This window comes from Piliocolobus tephrosceles, chromosome 4 (genome assembly GCF_002776525.5).
Source record: "Piliocolobus tephrosceles isolate RC106 chromosome 4, ASM277652v3, whole genome shotgun sequence".
Classification (NCBI taxonomy): domain Eukaryota; kingdom Metazoa; phylum Chordata; class Mammalia; order Primates; family Cercopithecidae; genus Piliocolobus; species Piliocolobus tephrosceles.
In genome coordinates, this window is record NC_045437.1 from 31,752,992 (window position 1) to 31,774,119 (window position 21,128).

General features: G+C 39.4%; 1 protein-coding gene across 2 annotated transcripts in view; it reads right to left on the reverse strand.

Moving 5' to 3' along the window:
* Positions 1-437: 437 nt before the first annotated feature.
* ZFR (zinc finger RNA binding protein) overlaps positions 438-21,128 on the reverse strand; it is a 90,186-nt gene continuing 69,495 nt past the window's right edge. For both annotated transcript variants that reach the window (XM_023216549.1, XM_023216548.1), the window contains 3 exons: positions 9,923-10,034; positions 9,708-9,805; positions 438-2,044 (listed from right to left, as the gene is read on the reverse strand). In XM_023216549.1, coding sequence (XP_023072317.1) covers positions 1,865-2,044; positions 9,708-9,805; positions 9,923-10,034 — 390 coding nt within the window. In that variant the 3' untranslated portion in view covers positions 438-1,864. The remainder of the gene's footprint in view (positions 2,045-9,707; positions 9,806-9,922; positions 10,035-21,128) is intronic.

A 21,128-nucleotide genomic window follows, 5' to 3' on the forward strand; every position in this document is an offset into this window, starting at 1 on the left:
AAAAAGGGAAAAAAAGCTTTGTCCAAGTTAAACAGACAGTACAGGTTGAGTATATCTTAGCTGAAATGCTTGGGACCAGAACTGTTTTGGATTTTGGAATATTTATATCAGTTGAGTATCCCTAATCTGAAAATCGGAAATGGTCCAATGAGTATTTCCTTTGAACGTCATGTAGGTCCTCAAAAAGTTTCAGATTTTGATCTTTTCAGATTTTCAGATTAGATAATCTATATGTTACGAATCCGGGAGAAAAGGCTGAGTCTCCTGTTCTGTTTCCCCTGTGGTCTCCTATGGTTTCCTGGCCCTCTAAGACTTTGGGGGAAGATTCTGACCCTAGAAAGAAATTAAGCCAATATAGTATTGAATTACAAAATTTTCTGAAAATTATGTGCTTAGGCAACAAACATTTGTCAGGAATAACAAGATGTAGTACTCAATAAATTTGAATATGATTTTACTGAAGCATACATCATTTCAAAGCAAAAGTAGTTTATGTTGTCAATTCTAACATATAATACATTTAACTCATTATATGAATTTCATTTTTTGTGTATTTCACTGTAGTGCTGTGACAACAAAATGATATCTGTGTACCAGAGCATACATACATCAATGGTAAGATGTAATTTTTCATTACATCACTGCTAGAATATTTAGCTTTGTGTAGGAGACATAAGCATGTAAGATGGCCACACCAAATAATTTTCTGTTTTTTTCCTTAGATAATCTTAATTTTAATTTTTTATCAGTAATACTTTATCAAGCTCACTGTTAACAGAACTGTAAATTATCTGGGTGATGGGGTGTGTGGAGAAGATCATCTGTGTTATACTGTAATAGTTGCTAGAGTAATCTCACACACACTAATAAGGAACTGTCACCATAATTAAGGGCTAGTTACTGTTGTTAGTTGCACAATGATGAAGTTCTTTTGAAAATATTGGTTAGCCCACTTATATGTGAAAAATGCCCTTTCCACTTATACACAAGAAAAAAATATTCAGAAAGTTATTTTTGGCCTTGCTATGTCAAAAAGTCAACTGTACAAAGATCTACGTGTTAAACCTAAAATTAAAATTTTAAAAGTCTATTAAAAACAAAAATGTCATGCATTTTTATTATTAATTATGCAGAGGCTTTAAAACTGTCGCAAGACCATATAGTATATATTAGCTTTTATACTGCTAATGCACAACTAACAGCAAACTTGATTAGATTAACAGAAATCTGTCTTAATTACACCTTTATATATCACACTAGAGACAAATGCCACAAGATCTGCAGAAACATTCAGTTCTGAGCACTCGAATGGCAGGATAACTTTTTGTGTTGTAATCCTTCACATATAGAAAAACAAACTCTGCAGTCTCACGTTACAAAAAAACGTACTGCTGTAAAATATTAAGATGGGGTAAAGGATATCATCTATAACACAAAGTAACTTACAACTAGTGTCAAAAAGCAAACAAAACCTCTAAATAAAAATATCAAAATACACAGAGCAACTGAAGCACAAATCCTGCATTAAATACAGTGAAGATTTAATAAGACAACGCACTAGTTAATAAAAGACACAAAAATAGGGGGGGAAGCTAGGGCAACCAGAAAACAAAATCAAAATAATGGGAAAAAAATCAGAACTACTGTTTTCCCCCTAGTTGGAGCACTTTTTTTTTTTTTTGGGTGTCTTTCCATTCAAATAATACCTAACACTGTACATTTTTTAATGTCATAGAAAAACTTGGTTCTTCCATGAAATCCTTTAAATTCTTGATGAATTTTTCAATGTAGACATTATTATGAATGAAAAACAGCCAACGAATGGGCACCTGTTTTTTCAACACTGAAGATTTACAGACACTTTTTAAAAGTTATCATAATCTTTTTTGTCTTTTTTCCCCTCAGCTTCAAATCCATCAACTCCATCACTATCCCTTCTTCGTTTCCTGTTGTTGTGGATGTTAAAACGTTGGCTCATTTGCGGTAATGGATCCATGCCTAGAACTTTGTGTATCTGGCGGAATGCAAGGAGTCTCAATGCAAACTGCAACAAGAAGAGTCAGAATTTTGAGTTAACTGAACAACCCCAAGTAGCAATACTTACTACATTTACCTCCCTCCAAATGCAACATAAAAAAGCATGTGTAATGAAAGAGACATTTAAAGGAATTACTTACACAACTGAAATAATCTGTATGTTCTCATGTTTTTATTTCCTAGCTTTTCTGTGTGCATGCCATTTTGTTTTCTTAAACATTAAGTAAAAGAAAAAAAATCTTTAACACACACAAAATTACAAAAAAATTATGAGAAGTGACATCAAAGAAACAAGCAGGATGTTGAAAACAAAGAAAAATGGCAGCTACCTGCTTTAACAGAATGGTTGCTGATGGCCTTCCTAGGCATTTGGTAGACAGCATACAATTTAAGAACTGTAATTATACTCATGTGGATGTACCAAACTTATTTACCTAATTTTCTACTGGTAAACCCTAGGCTGGTTTCAGTATTTTTATTACTGTATTACAATGAATGTCTGTTTTAAGATGTTTCTGTGCACTTATGTGACAAGTCCTGGAGAAAGAACTTTTATTAATCAGTGGGACCGCGATATAAAAGAGGTGAATACTAACCAATGAAGCTCCCCCAAAATTATACCGATTAATATATCCACTAGTAATATGTATGCAAGTCTGCTTCCCCCTTCTGGATACATACTATAAACGGAAAAATATTCTCACAAGTATGACGGGCAAAACAGTATCTAATCGTTATTTACAACATTTTTGAGACAGGGTCTCACTCTGTCGCCCAGGCTGGAGTGCAGTGGTGCCATCACAGCTCACTGCAACCTCGAGCTCCCTGGGCTCAGATCTCACTCAGCCTCCCAAGTAGCCAGGAACACAGGCTCACACCAACACACCTGGCTCATTTTTGTATTTTCTGTAGAGGCGGGGTATTTTTGCCATGTTGCCCAGGCTGGTCTCGAACTCTGCGCACCTGCTAGGATTACAGGCATATGCCTTCATGCCTGGCTATAACTTGTATTTATTTTTTTATTTATTTTTGAGATGGAGTCTTGCTCTGTTGCCCAGGTTGGAGTGCAGTGGCGTGATCTCGGCTCACTGCAACCTCCACCTCTCCGGTTCAAGCGATTCTCCTGCTTCATCCTCCAAAGTAGCTGGGATTACAGGCATGTGCCACCACTCTAAGCTACCTTTTGTATTTTTAGTAGAGACGGGGTTTCACCATGTTGACCATGCTGGTCTTGAACTCCTGACCTCAGGAAATCTGCCTGCCTCAGCCTCCCAAAGTGCTGGGATTACAGGTGTGAGCCACCGGGGCCAGCCAACTTGTATTTTTTAATCAATCAGTGAGGTGCAGCATATTTTTACTGGCTCATTTGCTTAAGCTTAAAGATACCACATGAAATTTCCAATAATATGCTTCATGGCTTCCTGTATTTACAGACTTCTTAAAAAGATCTTGCCTATGTAAAAATTATTTTTCTTAATACTTTGATAATTTATGTGTGGCTCCTTAAGTCATTTGGTATTTACTTGTATATATGTATAGTTCAATGTTTTCCTTAGATGATTAGCCAGTTATCTCAATACCACTTTGCTGATGATTCATCTTTTTCCACTGATTTGAAGCATCAGGTCTGTCATACATTAATTCCCTTATATCTAATGGTCTACTTCAAGGCTCTTCCATTCCAAAGGTTTATCTGTCTACTTCTGTGCCATAACTACATTGTTTAAATTTCTGTTGCTTTATAGGATGTTTTGATATCTGGTAGAGTTGAACTTTTCTTAGCAATTCTCTTGTATTTCCAATTCCAAATGAAACTTAAAACGGCTGAGTGTGGAGGCTCATGCCTGTAATCTCAGCACTTTGGGAGGCCACAGTGGACGGATCACTTAAGTCAGGAGTTTGAGACCAGCCTGGCCAACATGGTGTAACCCCATCTCTACTAAAAATACAAAAATTAGTCGGGTATGGTGGCGTGTGCCTGTAGTCCCAGCTACTCGGGAGGCTGAGGCAGGAGTATTGCTTGAACCTGGGAGGCAGAGGTTGCAGTAAGTCAAAATTGTGCCACTGCAATCCAGCCTGGGTGACAGAGAGAGACTCTGTCCCAAAAAATAAAAAGGAAAATTTAAGGCCAGACACGGTGGCTCACGCCTGTAATCCCAGCACTTTGGGAGGCCGAGGCGGGTGGATCACGAGGTCAGGAGATCTAGGCCATCCTGGCTAACACGGTGAAACCCCGTCTCTACTAAAAATACAAAAAATTCACCAGGCGTGGTGGCGGGCGCCTGTAGTCCCAGCTACTTGGGAGGCGGCTGCACTCCAGCCTGGGTGGACAGAGTGAGACTCTACCTCAAAAAAAAAAGAAAAAGAAAAAAAAAAGAAAATTTTAATCAATTTTTAAAGTTCTATCCTCTTCTCCCGCTGAAATTTTAATTAACGTTTTTTAAATTAAAAAAAACGGGAGAGGGGAAAGTTCAGATCAAATGTTAATGCTCTTGGCTGAAGGGCAGATTGAACTATTAGCAGAACTGACATCCAAAAAGAGCCTATTGTTTTCCAAGATAAGGGAAGAGAAGGCAAACTTTGGCACCGATTCATATCATCTTATCTTGTGTTTTTACTTTTTTCTTTTATTAAAATTTATTAAAATAAATTTATTAAAATTCTAAAGCTTAGCCAGGCATGGTGGCTAAGCACTTCGGGAGGTGGAGGTGGGAAGATCACTTGAGACCAGCCTGGAAAACACAGGGAGATCCTGTCTCTACAAATAATTAGCTGGGTCACATGGGGTCACACACCTGTGATTCCAACTACTTGCAAGGCTGAGGCAGGATGGTGTGAGACAGGGAGGTTGAGGCTGTAGTGGGCCCAGATGGTGCCACTGCACTACAGCCTGTGTGACACAGTGAGACTGTCTGAAAAAACAGCACAAACAAAACCAAAAAACCCCTAAAGCAAATTTGTTCAATCTGTGGCCCTTAGCGTTGAATGTGGCCCAACACAAATTCATAAACTTTTTAAAAACATTATGAGATTTTTTTTCTTTTTAGCCCATCAGCTATTACTGCTGTTAGTGTATTTTATGCATGGCCCAAGACAATTCTTCTTTCAATGTGGCCCAGGGAAGCCAAAAGACTGGATACCCCTGCCCTAAAGCTTAAAGACATGCTAATATCTATTTAATGGGTTGTTTACTTTCAGCCAGAAGAATGTGCCATTCACTATGCAATCTTAAAAATGTACTGATACTGTAGCTGGTTTTCAATGAGTCTTAAAGTCGCTCCCTAATAGTAGCCAATGCCAAAAGATTCCTTCCTTAGAACACAAAAAAATACGTACATCAGTACAGAAACATTGTGTATGAATGAAATCACTATGATCAGTAAAGAAAATCCTTGACCCGGTGCGGTAGCTCATGCCTGTAATTCCAGCACTTTGGGAGACCAAGGTGGGTGGATCACGAGGTCAGGAGTTTGACAGCAGCCCGGCCAACATTATGAAATCCTGTCTCTACTAAAAATACAAAAATTAGCCGGGGGGTGGTGGTGCGTGCCTGTAATCCCAGCTACTCAGGAGGCTGAGGCAGGAAAACCGCTTGAACTCAGGAGGCAGAGGTGAGCTGAGATCGCACCATTGCACTCCAGCCTGGGTGACAGAGCGAGACTCCGTCTCAAGAAAAAAAAAAAAAAAGAAAGAAAAGAAATTCTTTGTTACTTCATGAATAAAATTTTTCACTACATGACCATGTCTATGTAAGAATAACTTTGGCACAGATTTCAAAAGATTTCTTAAAATCTTGAAACTAGGAGGACTTCAGAGACATGATTTAATCTATCCCTCCATTTCAAGTGATATACCCACTTAACCTAATTCAAGGAAATTTTACAGTCACTTGATTAAACAGCAACTTTCTCTACATAGTTATAGCCTTCAATGTAACTGGACTTTTTTTCTGGTAAAATTCACATACCTTTAAAATGTACTCCTTTAAAATATAAAATTCAGAAGTTTTCAGAATACTTACAAAGTTACTCAACTATCACTATTATCTTATCCTAGAACATTTTCATTACCCTAAATGGAAACTCCAAGCCCAACAACAGTTACTCCCCAACCCCTCTAATCCTCAGGTCCTAAGAACTACCATTGCCTATTATAAATATTTCATATAAATGAGATAATGAGGATAAAGTTTTTAAGGTTCATTCACATCGTAGCATGTGTCAGTACTTTATTTCTTTTAATGGTTGGCTGAATAATATTCTAATGTATGACTATTTGTTTATTCACCCATTCATCAATTGATGGACATTTAGGTTGTTGCTACTTTTTGACTATCACACATAATGCTGTTTTGAACATTTGTGTACAAGTTTTTGCGGGGACATATTTTTTTCAGTTGAGTATATATCCAGATATCGAAGAGTTGCTGAGGCATATAGCAATCCATGTGGAACTTACTGAGGAGCTGCTAACCTGTTTTTCTTTTCCTTTTTTTAAGTGATGAGGTCTTGCTGTGTTGCTCAGGCTGGTAATGCACTCCTGGGCTCAAGAGATCCTCCCACCTCAGCCTTGCAAAGTGTTTTGGATTACAGGCATGAGCCATTGCTCACTGAACCTTCAACTTCCTGGGCTTAAGTGATCCTCCCACTTCAAGCCTCCTGAGTAGCTGGGATCACAGGTGCATGCCACCACGCCCAGAGCTAATTAAACTTTTTTTTTTTTTTTTATAGAGATAAGGTTATGCTATGTTGCCAGGTCTTTCTTGAACTCATGGGCTCAACCAATCCTCTTGCCTCAGCCTCCCAATGTGTTGAGATTACAGGTGTGAGCCACTGTGCCTGGCCCTAACCTGTTTTTCAAAGTGACTGCTGTTCACACTATTGTAAATCCCTGCTCTGATTTTGAGATAAAGGATAGTTACTGGTTGTAGTCATCTACATGGGAATTTATTGCTCCAAAACTTTTCCCCCAAGTTAGATAACTCTAGTTCCTAAGAATTCTGGCTCATACACCTGCTTGGAAAATCCTGAAAGTCTCAAAGTCATCTGCAGTCAGGACTTGATACAGCATTCTACTTAGTCTACAATTATTAGGGACTTTTGCCAGTACTGAGTGTTTCTCTACTTAAGTGAGAACTATGAATATTTATCATCATACTTTACTATTATTTATCATAATATACTAATTCTTTATTGAGAGACTTATGAAAGGTCCTTCCTAAAGAACAGAATAGGGTTTTCTTCTACATTAATAGAAATTATCCAAAGATAACTCATCTATAATAATGAATATTTATACATTTTTACCAGAGATACTTACTAAGCATCAGCCTATTGTTTATAATAAAATACATTATTATAATATTATATACAATAATATATAATAAAACTATTATTAGTTTTGAGATGGAGTCTCTCTCTGTTGCCCAGCCTGGAGTGCAATGGTGTGATTTCGGCTCACTGCAACCTGTGTCTCCTGGGTTCAAGCGATTCTCGTGCCTTAGCCTCCCAAGTAGCTGGGTCTACAGGCACTCATGCCACCACGCCTGGCTAATTCTTGTATTTTTAGTAGAGACAGGGTTTTGCCACATTGGTCTTGAACTCCTGACCTCAGGTGGCTCACCTGCCGCAACCTCTTTAAGTGCTGGGATTACAGGCATAAGCCACTGCACCCAGCCCAGCCTATGCTAATATATTATGAGTTTCTAAATGAAGGAATACTCCAGTAAGTAAAACCAACATAGCATTTGAGGTTTGAGTGAGCACCCTACAATCTCTTGTTCTGCGTGTAGTTTGTAGGTATTTCTAAAGTCTGACAAAGAGAAAATTCTACCATATTACTGGCAATTATTTAGCAGCAAACTAAATTTGAAGATTGATGCAAATTATTCCCATACAAAGACATTTTGGAATTTTAATCATCATTGAGGATTAAAGGTTTATTTTATAATCCATTTCCTTCTTGGGAAAGGATGATTAACCCTATAAATTTTGCCCTTTTAAAGGTATGTTAAACTATGTATACGTACCTATAGGAAGGAATTTTAATAAATGACAAAGGCTGTATCTGGCAGAAGCAACTTGAAAAGGATCACTGGAGAAAAGACATACAGTGGCATACAAGAATAAAGGTAGACATTGTGGAAGGAAATATGGAGTCATTCCAGAGACAAAGGAATGAAGAGGGACATTAACATGGGCACTACAGGCCCTCAAAAAACAAACTGAAATTGACACTGGTACTTCAGATTTCACCAGTTATATATGCACTAATTTATGTGTGCATGCATAATAGCTCAATGCAATTTTATCCTGCGTGCCGCCTTATGTAACTACCATCACAATCAAGATGGTTAACTGTTCTGTTGCCACAAGACCCCCTTTAGAGCCACGCCATTCCTTCTTCCTATCCTTAACTCGTAGGAAACATTGTTTTTCTTCTCATGCAACTATTATGTCATAAGTGCTACATAAATGCATTACATGTTATGTAACTCCTTCACTTTTAGTAAGAACATGTCTAAATGTTCTCCTAAACGTCCTCCTAAAACCAGACCACTTTCTTTAAGGTCACATTTTTAGAAAAGCAAGCATTCTTCTTAATGATGAATTTTGTTAGTTTTCGAGTGTTTCCTCCTGAATTTCTTTTCCCTTAAATTTATAACTAATTCCTTTAAGTACTAAAGGGAGAAAGAACAGACACTTAAGGCAACTATCTTCTTCCCTAGAATATAAAATGAAAGAAATAAAAACATCGAATGCATAAGAATTTGGTCATGTTGTGAGTCTGTAAGATATTCATAATGTTCTATTACTAATCTCTCTCCCCCAATACCATTTCTGGCATAACAATTTATTTTGATCCTGATATCTTTCAAATTCCAAATTATTCAAGATAACCAATGAAGATCTTAAATCCAACAACTCCCAAGCATCTTAGAGTGGATTACTGTTCATAGCTAGTATGTTTTTTTCCCCTACTCGGCACATTTCTGTAATCAACAAAGGAAAATTTTTTTCCATTCATTCATTGGGGTCAATGTTTTTTTCTTTTTCATAATTATTCAATAGGGTTAATAAAATGATGATAATACTAGCTAACATTTAATATCCTTCCATATACCAGGTGCCAAGATGGTTACACATATTAACTCATTTAATCTCAACAATCCTGTTGGAGACATATACTGCTTTTATATCCATATTATAGATGAGATGGAAGAGCTGGTAGTCAAATCCAGGGAGTTTGTCTCCAGAGCCAACATTTTTATTTACTTTGACAGTGGCAGGAAAGGTTAAATTATAACAATAATGACCATAAACACCACAGCAAATTAACTTTTGTACAACTAGAGGACATAAGAATTTCTGTTGATTTTGACACATAATCTATTACCCAGATTTAATGAGACACTGAAAATATTGCTGTATTTGTATAATATATAATACACTTAGAAATGCCCATATAATTAAATAATAAAATTTTAAATTCTATTAGTGAAATCTAGTTTTGGGCAAGCTATTTTAATATCCTCTCTAAGGGCTTGCTTACTACAGAAGAAGAAGAATGAATATTATATAGTGACTTATAATATTCATTAAGACAATAACAGAAAAATAAAACCTTAATGGAGTAACCCAATAGGGCTCTGGATTTAGGAATACTAGTACCTGTGCACTGGACGTGATGTCTTCACGCTGCTGGTCAGTCATTGTTGCCAAGGTATCAAAGGGATCCTTTTCACAAGGATCCAGAAGTCCAGGACTACCTATAGCAATCATCACAGGGAGAGGAAATCATTTGCATTGTCCACTTATAAAAAAATTATTCAACCAGCAAATGAGTAAACTTCATTTTACTTCATTAGAAATAAAGTAAAAGTTACCTTTAAGGATAATCCCTGAAGAAATGCACTCAAAAACTCTTCTCAGTGCATCCCCAGGGCTCTGAGGGCTAGAAGCACTGCTGATTGCTTTCTCTACTAACAACTCCATAGCCTAAAAATACAACATAAAAATGTGTTTAACAGCTTACCAAAGGAATTACTCATTTTCAAACACTAGAACGACAAACTAAAATTTTAAAGATTGAAAAAGCTACATAGAACAAGTCACAAAAACAGAAAATAAATATCACATATAATGTAAAAACATTCAAAATTAAGGAATAGGCAGGGCACATATCTGTAATCCCAACACTTTGGGAGGCAGACTGCCTGAGCTCAGGATTAAAGACCAGCCTGGGCAAGATGGCAAAACCCCATCTCTACAAAAAAAAAAAAAACAAAAACAAAAACCCAAAAATTAGCTGGATGTGGTGGCACGTGCCGGTGGCCCCAGCTACTTGGGGGACTGAAGTGGGAGGATCGCTTGAGCCTGGGAGGTTGAGGCTGCAGTTAAGCTGAGACTGCGCCATTGCACTCTAGCAGCCTGAGTGATGGAGTGAGACCATCTCTCTTCACACACACAAAAACAAAACAAAAACCCAATGCAGGGAGTGGTGTTTTGAAGGGTTTCATGGGAAAAATTTGTATTTAGATTTTTTAAAATTGAGATATAATTCACATATAAGATTCACCCTTTTAAACTGTACAATTCAGTAGTTTTCAGCATATTCACAAAGTTGTTCAATAATCACCATTACCTAATTCCAGAACATTTTCATGATCTCCAAAAGAAACCACATACCCACTAGTAGTCATTCTCCATTCTCTCTTTCTTCTAGCCCTTGGCAACCCCTAAATCGCTTCCAGTTTCTACAGATTTGCCTACTCTGGACGTTTTATACAAGTGTAACCATGTAATACGTGGCTTTGTGTTTGACTTCTCTCACTTAGCATAATATTTAAGGTTTATCCATGTTGTAGCTTTTACTTAAAGTTTAAATAAGACTACTAACAGCAATTCAAAGAAACTAGTTTGGAACCACTATGAAATCCTTAAGATGATAATGAAAGCTGAAAAGACATTAGTGAGAATGAGAATCCATACTTTTGGCCATACACTAAAAAAGCTCATGAACTTATTTATCAGAGGTAAAAACTACGTCAACCTATTCACTCCAAGGCCATTTCTTGGACTCTTTACATTTCAAGAGATGAGAACGTGAAGAAACAGTGCACATTAACAGTTATGAAAAATAAATGATAGCTTCCAGCACGACTGGAAAAAACCTGAAAATAATGGATAATAATGATAAAAGTAAGTCACAATTTAAAAAGTTAAGACAGTTTAGTTTATTCCACTGAAGAAAGCAGGAAGATGTTCAAGATTCTTTTTTGTTTTGAGAAAGGGTCTTGTTCTGTCACCCAGGCTAGAATGAAGTGACAGGACCATGGCTCACTGCAGCCTCAAGCTCTTGGGCTCAAGTGATCCTCCCACCTCAAATCAGGATCTCTTGAGCCCAAGAGCTTGAGGGTGCAGGAAGCTGTGGTCGTGCCACTGTATGACTGGGACAATAGGCGCAGCCACCATGCCTAATTTATGCAGAGATGGGGTCTCACTATGCTGTCCAGGCTGGTTTTGGCTTCCGGGACTCATGTAAACCAACTCCCTTGGCCTCCCAAAGTCTTGGGACTACAGGCATCACAGCACACAGCCCCTCAAGACATTTTTCATTTTTTTATCGATTTTCATTTTAAAGTGAAGTTTTAATATTTCAAGGGACAAGCTTCAGTCGTCTAGAAAACTCTATGTACATGTATGGAATATGCATGTGTATGCAGTACTTTTTTTGAGACGGAGTCTTGCTCCGTCGCCCAGGCTCGAGTGCAGTGGCGCCATCTTGGCTCTCACTGTAAGCTCCGCCTCCCGAGTTAACGCCATTCTCTTGCCTCAGCCTCCCAAGTAGCTGACTACACGCGCCTGCCACCATGCCCGGCTAATTTTTTGTATTTTCAGTAGAGACAGGGTTTCACCGTGTTAGCCAGGACCATCTCAATCTCCTGACCTCCTGATCCACCCGCTTCGGCCTCCCAAAGTGCCGGGATTACCGGCATGAGCCACCGCGACTGGCCTATGTATGGAATATTTTAAGATGCAAAAGGACTGTGACCCTTGGAAGTCAGTGTTACTCATCTTGAATCTACCTGCCTAAGTAGCCAGAATTTTGTAAATACTTAGTAAATGATTATGACGTGGAATGATTTTGAAAAGAATGTGAGAATAATCCTGACAATTCAGTGATAAAATAAACCAAGAGTAATTAGCAAAATACTGATGTTGTGATTAAAACACAAAATTGAAGTCATAAAATACGCAACTTTCAATAAATGCTTCAAATTTTTACTGAGTACTTTTAGCAAATGTTATGAGAAAAGTGAGGATTAAATACTCAGCTACAGTTCAGGTATGTCAAGACATAAAAATGTGTTTCAAGTGACTCAAAGCTTTTTCAAAATCTGTTTATTGACTGACTTTTAAGAACGAGGCATTTCTGATTTATATCAGCAGGTAAAAGCAGAAATTAATTAAAAGTCAAGAAATGAATTATTTATGGAACACAAAAGTCAATATACTTAAACACACACAATAAAACTAAACTACCTGTCTCTGACACCATTTGTTGTGAAGTAAGCATTAAAACATATTAATTTTCTAAAGAACATAGCTGTTCTCCAAGCAGATGTCTATAGTTAAAAGAGCAATGAAAACGGAAGAATATAATTCAAAAGTAAAAAGATAATATCAAAAATAAATAGAATCAAATTAAGGATTACAACACTTCAGGTTGTAATGTAAAGGGTCTTGGTAGCTATAATTATATAAGATAGTAACTTATTAAGTTATTATAACTGGAGATAGAAAAAGATCCCCATATTAAATAATTCAAAAAATGAAGGATTATAATATTTGCTTTAAAAAATTTTTAAATTTTTTTTTTTTTACAGACACGTTCTCGCTACGTTGCCCAGGATGGAGTGCAGTAGTTATTTGCAGGCACGATCATAGCACACTGCAGCTGAGCTTGAACTCCTGGGCTCAAGTAATCCTACCTCGGTTTCCCCAATAGCTGAGACTACAAGTGAACACCACTGCACTCCACTGTAATATTTGCTTTTTACTTATTTTTTGAGAGACAGGGTCTTACTCTGTTTCCTAGACTGGAATGCAGTGGTGTGATTATAACTCACTGTAGCCGGCTGGGTGTGGTGGCTCATGCCTGTAATCCCAGCACTCTGCCTGGGGTCAGGAGTTTGAGACCGGTCTGCCCAACATGGCAAAACCCCGTCCCTACTTAAAAACACAAAAAATTAGCTGGGTATGTTAGCAGGTGCCTGTAATCTCCACTACTCAGGAGGCTGAGGCAGGAGAATTGCTTGAACCTGGGAGGTGGAGGTTGCAGTGAGCCGAGATCACACCACTGCACTCCAGCCTGGGCGACAAGAGTGAAACTCCATCTCAAAAATAAATAAATAAATAAATAAATAAATAAATCACTCACTCACTGTAGCTTTGACCTCCTGTGACCTCAGCCTCTTGAGTAGATGGTACCTACAGGACCCACTACCATGCTCGGCTAATTTTTTTTTTTTGAGACGGAATCTCGCTCTGTCGCCCAAGCTGGAGTGCAGTGGCCGGATCTCAGCTCACTACAAGCTCCGCCTCCCGGGTTTACGCCATTCTCCTGCCTCAGCCTCCCGAGTAGCTGGGACTACAGGCGCCCGCCACCTCGCCCAGCTAGTTTTTTTTGTATTTTTTAGTAGAGATGGGGTTTCACCGTGTTAGCCAGGATAGTCTCGATCTCCTGACCTCGTGATCCGCCCATCTCGGCCTCCCAAAGTGCTGGGATTACAGGCTTGAGCCACCATGCCCGGCCGGCTAATTTTTATTTTTAGTAGAGATGAGGTCTTGCTACGTTGCCTGAGCTGGTCTTGAACTCCTGGGCTCAAGTGATCTTTCCACTTTGGTGTCCCAATGTGGTAAGACTACAGGCGTGAGCCACTGCATCCAGCCTTATTTGCTTTTTAAAAACACTCATGAAGTGTATTTTTTCCCTTCCTATCGCCAGTTATAATAAGAGTAACTCTTAGTAAGTGGCAGGCACCATGCTAAATGATCACTTACATGCATAATTTAATTCAAGATGGAAAAGAAAACCCCATAAATTTAATAAGCTAAATAGTTTTTTTTTTTTTTTTGAGACGGAGTCTCACTGTCTCCCCCAGGCTGGAGTGCAGTGGCCGGATCTCAGCTCACTGCAAGCTCCGCCTCCCGGGTTTATGCCATTCTCCTGTCTCAGCCTCCCGAGTAGCTGGGACTACAGGCGCCCACCACCTCGCCCGGCTAGTTTTTTGTATTTTTAGTAGAGACAGGGTTTCACTGTGTTAGCCAGGATGGTCTCGATCTCCTGACCTCGTGATCCGCCCATCTCGGCCTCCCAAAGTGCTGGGATTACATGCTTGAGCCACCGCGCCCGGCGAAGCTAAATAGCTTTGTCCAAGGTCATGTAGCTAGGTAATAAAGCTGAGATGTGAACCCAGGTCTTTCTGAATCAAAATGATGCTTTTTTTCTCTCTTCTTTCCCTTATGCTTTCTTTCCTACTATGTTTCAGTAAGTATCTTTCATCAATGGGTGATCCAGAGAGACAACATTAACTAGCTTCCGTGAGCATTAAGTTTCCAGCTCTGGTAGAGATCAAGACCTATGTAAAACAAACAAAGCCATTTGATGAGATTTCAGTAACACAGGCACTTTCATTGGTGGGAGTGTAAACCAGTAAAATTTTCCTTTAAAATACAAGTGACAAACTGTGCCAAAACCTTTTTTTTCCCCCAAAAATAAACGGAGTTTCACTCTTGTTGTCCAGGCTGCAATGGCGCAATCTCAGCTCACCGCAACCTCCACCTTCCAGGTTCAAGCGATTCTCCTGCCTCCGCCTCCCAAGTAGCTGGGATTATAGGAATAAGCCACCACACGCCCGGCTAATTTTGTATTTTTAGTAGAAATAGGAGTTTCTCCATGTTGGTCAGGCTGGTCTCAAACTCTTGATCTCAGGTCATCTGCCCACCTCAGTCTCCCCAAGTGCTAAGATTACAGGTGTGAGCCACTGCACCCGGTCACAAAAATTTAAAAGATACACATTAATTAGCCCAGCAATGGCAGTACTAAGATTTACAATAGGGCTATACTACACAATGAAAGCACAAAAAAATATTCTGCCCAGCTCTTAATTTGTAACAGACTGGAAACAATCACTAGCACTAGGAGTTCTGGCTGAGTAATAGTAGTAGCAGTTATCCTCTTCATTATAGCTACCACTTACTGAGTGCTTATCCTCGCTAAGTGATGCTCTAAGTCTTCACAAATATTAACCAATTCTAATCATTATAATCACATTCTGAAGGCAGATATGACTATCATTCCCATTTTACAAATTAAGATGTTTATGCTCTTAAAATAGGATTTTATGAATACCATAACAATGGGCAATTGTATATACAAAAGCCACTTACATAGTCCAGTTGACATAGTCCAAATGACATTGATACATGCACAACAGACTTTGATTTGTAAGCTCATTTACAGGTTGTTGCATTTTTGTAATATACTTACAGCACTTTATTTTATATGGTGAAATGTATGAAAGTCTTAATAAAAATGGTCATGTCTTGCAGGGAAAAGGTTTACTTACAGCTTTTAGTGATTTGGGGGTGTGCATCCAGTTAGATAGATAATTTTTGTTAGGGGCTATCTAAACGCTGAGTTAGTTCATATACGGTTTGCTGATTTTTTTGTAAGCTGAGACTGTTTGTTCTTTGTCCTGCGATGTCAGCGTCCTATCATTTTAGAACTCTTTGTTGGTTCTATCAGCAACAGCCAGGAGAACTATTAGTACAAACCACCACCACTAAAATCTGTATTACTTACAAATACCTCTGAAAGCCAGTAAAATATGTGAAAAGAAATGTTAATGTATTTCAACGTATTTCAACTGGTATTTGGGCGGGAAGAATAATTACAGCAGTTTTCTCCACCTTTCTTTGAGAATGATTCCTTTACATTTGATATATCATTCTCAAAACAAAAAACAAAAAACAAAAAAACTGGTCAGGCATGGTGGCTCACACCTATAAACCCAACACTTCTGGAGGCCAAGTTGGGAGGATCCCTTGGATGCAGGGTTTCAGACCAGGCTGGGCAACACAGTGAGACCTTACCTCTACAAAAAATTTTTTAAAAATCTAACCAGGCACAGTAGCATGCACCTATAGTCCTATGCACGTGGGAGGCTGAGTTAGGAGGATCACTTAAGCCTGGGAAGTCGAGAGTGCAGTTAGTCGTGATCATGCCACTGCACTCCAGCCCAAGTGACAGAGTGAAACTCTGTCTCAAAAAAGATAACATTAAACATTTTAAAGTGAATAATTCAGCAGCATTATTATACTATGTTGTGCATATCAAGTGCCAAAACATTTCCATTACCCCAAAGTAAACCCCCTTACCCATTAAGCAACGTGTCTCTATGGATTTATATTCTTGATATTTCATATAAATGGAATCACACATGTGACCTTTTGCATGCCTGGATTCTTGCACTTAGCATACTGTTTTCAACGTTCATCAATACTGTGGCAGATTTTTTTTTTTGAGATAGGGTCTCACTATGTGCCCAGGCTAGTCTCAAAAGATCCTCTTGCCTCTGTCTCTTGAGTACCTGGGACTACAGGCATGGGCCATTGTGCCCAGCTCAATAACAGATTTTTTTGCTGAAACACTCATCGTAAGACACTGTTTAGAAATAAAATATATAATAAACATTTTTTGTGTGTGTGCGCGCGCGCGTTGAGTGTGAGTGAGAGAGGGAGGGGGAGGGAGAGGGAGAGAGGAGGTGGGGGGCAGAAGGGGGTGGGGGGAGAAGGAGAAAGAGAGAGAGAGACAGACAGACAGACATGGTTTTGCCCTGCCACCCAGGCTGAAGTGCAGTCGTGCAATCATAGTTCACTGCAGCCTCAAACTCCTGGGCTCAAGTGATTCTCTGACCTCCGTCTCCTGAGTAGCTGGGACTACAGGTATGCGCCACCTCATCCGGCTAATTTTTAGGTTTGTCTTTTGTAGACATAGGGTCTTGCTATACAAATAAGGCTGGTTTTGAACTCCTGGCCTCAAGTGACCTTCCCACCTCAGCTTCCTAAAGTGCTGGGATTACAGGTAGGAGCCATTGTGCTAGGCCTGTAATAAACATTTAAAAAATTACATGCCTTTTGTAAGTTACTGCAATTATAGTATTGTAAAGGTTTAGATAGCACACAGCAATTCTGACATCAGACCAACATTACAACAGAACTCTACCTATATTTTCTTTATTTCATCACCATAGATTCATGACAAAAGAACAACTAATTTGAAGGCAGAACACCATTTTCAATCCTCATTGCAGTGGTAAAGGAAAGGCCACAAAAGCAGGCATTGTTACTTAAGGATTTGTTCAAAGTAAGTAATCTGAATGCTAAATAAAATCAAACATAATACAGTTCATAAGAATTTCAAATTTATTTGATAAAAGAAAAAAAGTTACTCCTGTTTATGGCAATAGCACAGACCCAACCTGAAGATCTCTTGCCTCCAAAACATGATTAAGAAATGTTATTAGGGCCAGGCATGGTGGCTCATGCCTATAATCCCAGCACTTTGGAAGACCGTGGCGAGAGGATCGTTTGCGCCCAGGAGTTTGAGACCAGATGGGGCAACATAGTGACATCTCATCTCTACTAAAAATAAAGACATTAGTCAGGTGTGGTGGCATGTGCCTGTCGTCACAGGCACTAGGAATGTTCAGGCAGAAGGAATGCTTAAGCCCAGGAGTTCAAAGCTGCAGTGAGCCACGGTTGCTCCACTGCACTCCAGTTTAGGTGACAGAGTGGGACCCTGTCTCAAAAACAAATTATACAATATACACACTACTGCCTTTCAAGAAAAAATGTAACAGCTTGAATCAAACAGAGGAAAAGGCCAGTGATAGAGAACATTCCCAAAGAACAGAGTGTTTACCCTGCTTAGGCAACTCTCTAACTTGGCTCTCCAGAGAGATGAGGGTGGGGATGACAGCTGATTCAACAAATCCCCAAAATTTCACCAATAACTTTCAATTTGGAGAAAGGTAAAATGAATCACATTATAAGCAGTTTCAGAAGAAATTTTCCTAGGCCGGGCGCGGTGGCTCAAGCCTGTAATCCCAGCACTTTGGGAGGCCGAGACGGGCGGATCACGAGGTCAGGAGATCGAGACCATCCTGGCTAACACGGTGAAACCCCGTCTCTACTAAAAATACAAAAAACTAGCCGGGCGAGGTGGCGGGCGCCTGTAGTCCCAGCTACTCGGGAGGCTGAGGCAGGAGAATGGCGTAAACCCGGGAGGCGGAGCTTGCAGTGAGCTGAGATCTGGCCACCGCACTCCAGCCCGGGCGACAGAGCAAGACTCCGTCTCAAAAAAAAAAAAAAAAAAAAAAAGAAAAAGAAGAAATTTTCCTACAAGTAAGAACTCCATCTGACCATCTTCTCTCTCACCAGAGAGAAGAAAAACACTAGAATTTGCTATCCTGAAGAATTTGAAAACCAGGAAAGAACAGAAGAAATCAGGAAAGAGCAGAAAAATGGTAATTATTCACATGTAATTATTTCCAATAATAAATGCATTTGGCTAAAATGCAGATTAAAGAAAAAATAAAGGTAAGATCTTCCAAAGGAGTAAGAGGTAGGAAAAAAAAAATTTCATAGAACCCCAAATTAGCTTCACATACCCAAATGCTCTCTTGGTTCAGGGGAATATAAATTGTGAAAGGAAATGGTAAAATAGGTTCAGGAAACAAATGGAGCAAATCCTGCAAAGACAAAAGCTCTAGGAGTCCATTCTTGAGTTGAAACCTGAAACTGAAGGGGTGGCAATAAAATCCATCACATTTGGAGTGCCACAGTATTATCTGATGAAGACACAGGAGAGTGCATTTGCTAACAAGGCTGCAGGTAGCCAAATCCTCCTCCTTTTCATAAGCAATCATCCAATCACCTCTCACAGGGGAAGGAAACGAAGAGTTATCAAAAAAGGTGAGAACAGATTTGCATGACATCTTTGTACTTGTGTGGAACGTGGCATGAAAACTAGAGATAAAAATCCATTCTGTGGGGACTCTGGGTGATAGTCACAGGTCAATGTAGGTTCATTAAGTGTAACAAACATACTACTTTAGTGTTGGGGAGGCTGTTGTATGTGTGACGGCAGGAGGTATGTGGGACTCTATTTGGTGACCCTTGAGTTTGAACTGCACAGATCCACTTATATGGGTGTTATCTTCCATCTCTGCCACTGGAGACAGCAATAACAACCTTCTTTCCTCACCCTCAGCCTATTCAGTAAGAAGTTGAGGGCTGGGCACAGTGGCTCACACCTATACACCTATAATCCAAGCACTTTGGGAGGCCGAGGGGAGCAGATCACTTGAAGTCAAGAGTTTGAGACCAACCTGGCCAACATGGTGAAACCCCGTCTCTACTAAAAATACAAAAATTATCCAGACATGGTGGTGCACCCTTGTAATCCCAGCTACTTGAAAGGCTGAGGCAGGAAAATCGCTTGAACCCAGGAGGTGGAGGTTGCAGTGAGTTGAGATCGCACCACTGTACTCTAGTCTGGGTGACACAGTGAGACTTGGTTTCAAAGAAAAAAAAAAGGAACAAAATGACTGATGAAGTATTCAAAAATTAAGAGGTATACATTATACCTCTTAATTTTGTTGAGAGCAGATCTCTTCTTTTAAATAACCATAGTTTATAAAAATTGAACATATATTAGGCAACCAAAAAAACATTAAATTAAAAAAAATTGCGGCTGGGCGCAGTGGCTCAAGCCTGTAATCCCAGCACTTTGGGAGGCCGAGACGGGTGGATCACGAGGTCAGGAGATCGAGACCATCCCTGGCTAACACGGTGAAACCCCGTCTCTACTAAAAATACAAAAAAAAAAAAAAACTAGCCGGGCGAGATGGTGGGCGCCTGTAGTCCCAGCTACTCGGGAGGCTGAGGCAGGAGAATGGCGTGAACCCAGGAGGCGGAGCTTGTAGTGAGCCGATATCGCGCCACTGCACTCCAGCCTGGGCGACAGAGCGAGACTCCATCACAAAACATCTCAAAAAAAAAAAAAATGCAAATAGCAGACTACATTTCTTGAATCACAATGCCATAAAAAACTAGATATTATTTACAAAAACAAAAGCAAATCTCCTTCAACCAAGCAGAATATAAAAATTCCCTGGGCTGGGCGCCGTGGCTCACGCCTGTAATCCCAGCACTTTGGGAGGCTGAGGCAGGCAGATCATGAGGTGAGGAGTTCAAGACCAGCCTGGCCAACATGGTGAAACCCCGTCTTTACTTAAAAAACACAAAAATTAGCCGGGTGTGGTGGCGCATGCCTGTAATCCCAGCTACTCAGGATGCTGAGACAGGAGAATCGCTTGAACCCGGCAGATGGAGGTTGCAGTGAGCTGAGGTCGAGCCACTGCACTCCAGCATGGGAGACAGCAACACTCTGTCTCAGGGAGAGGGTGGGAAAATAAAATTCCCTCAAAACCACTGTTGGCTTAAAGATAGTATGAAAACAAATTACAAAGCATTACCTATACAGCCAAAACTTCGTGTTCATCTTTAAACTGCAGCTTTAAAACCTCTATAACTACAGAATAAATCAATGAATCAAGTATCCAACTCAAGAAGTTTGTAAAATAATAACAGAAAATCCTGAGGAAAATAAATATAGAAAGATAAACTTGTAAAGTAATAAATTATTAATGAGGATTACAATAGAGCTGATTTTAAGGAGACAAAAAAGCAGTAAGACAGATAAAGCACTGTCTAAAGAATACAATACTAGGAGTGAATTTTAAATGTCAAAATACTGACATTTTGGTGTTTTTAAAAAGTACCAAAATACTAATGTATTTGTTGTTATATGTAAATGATTTCAAAGATCAGCCAGCAGCTTTTTTCACTTTTGACTTTCTTCAATCATTTCCCCTGCCATAGTCAATGCTCCTTCAATTCCTTTGACCTGTGCATTCTCTTTTCTTCTCAGTTCTTAAGGCTTTTCACCCTCAAAGAAGA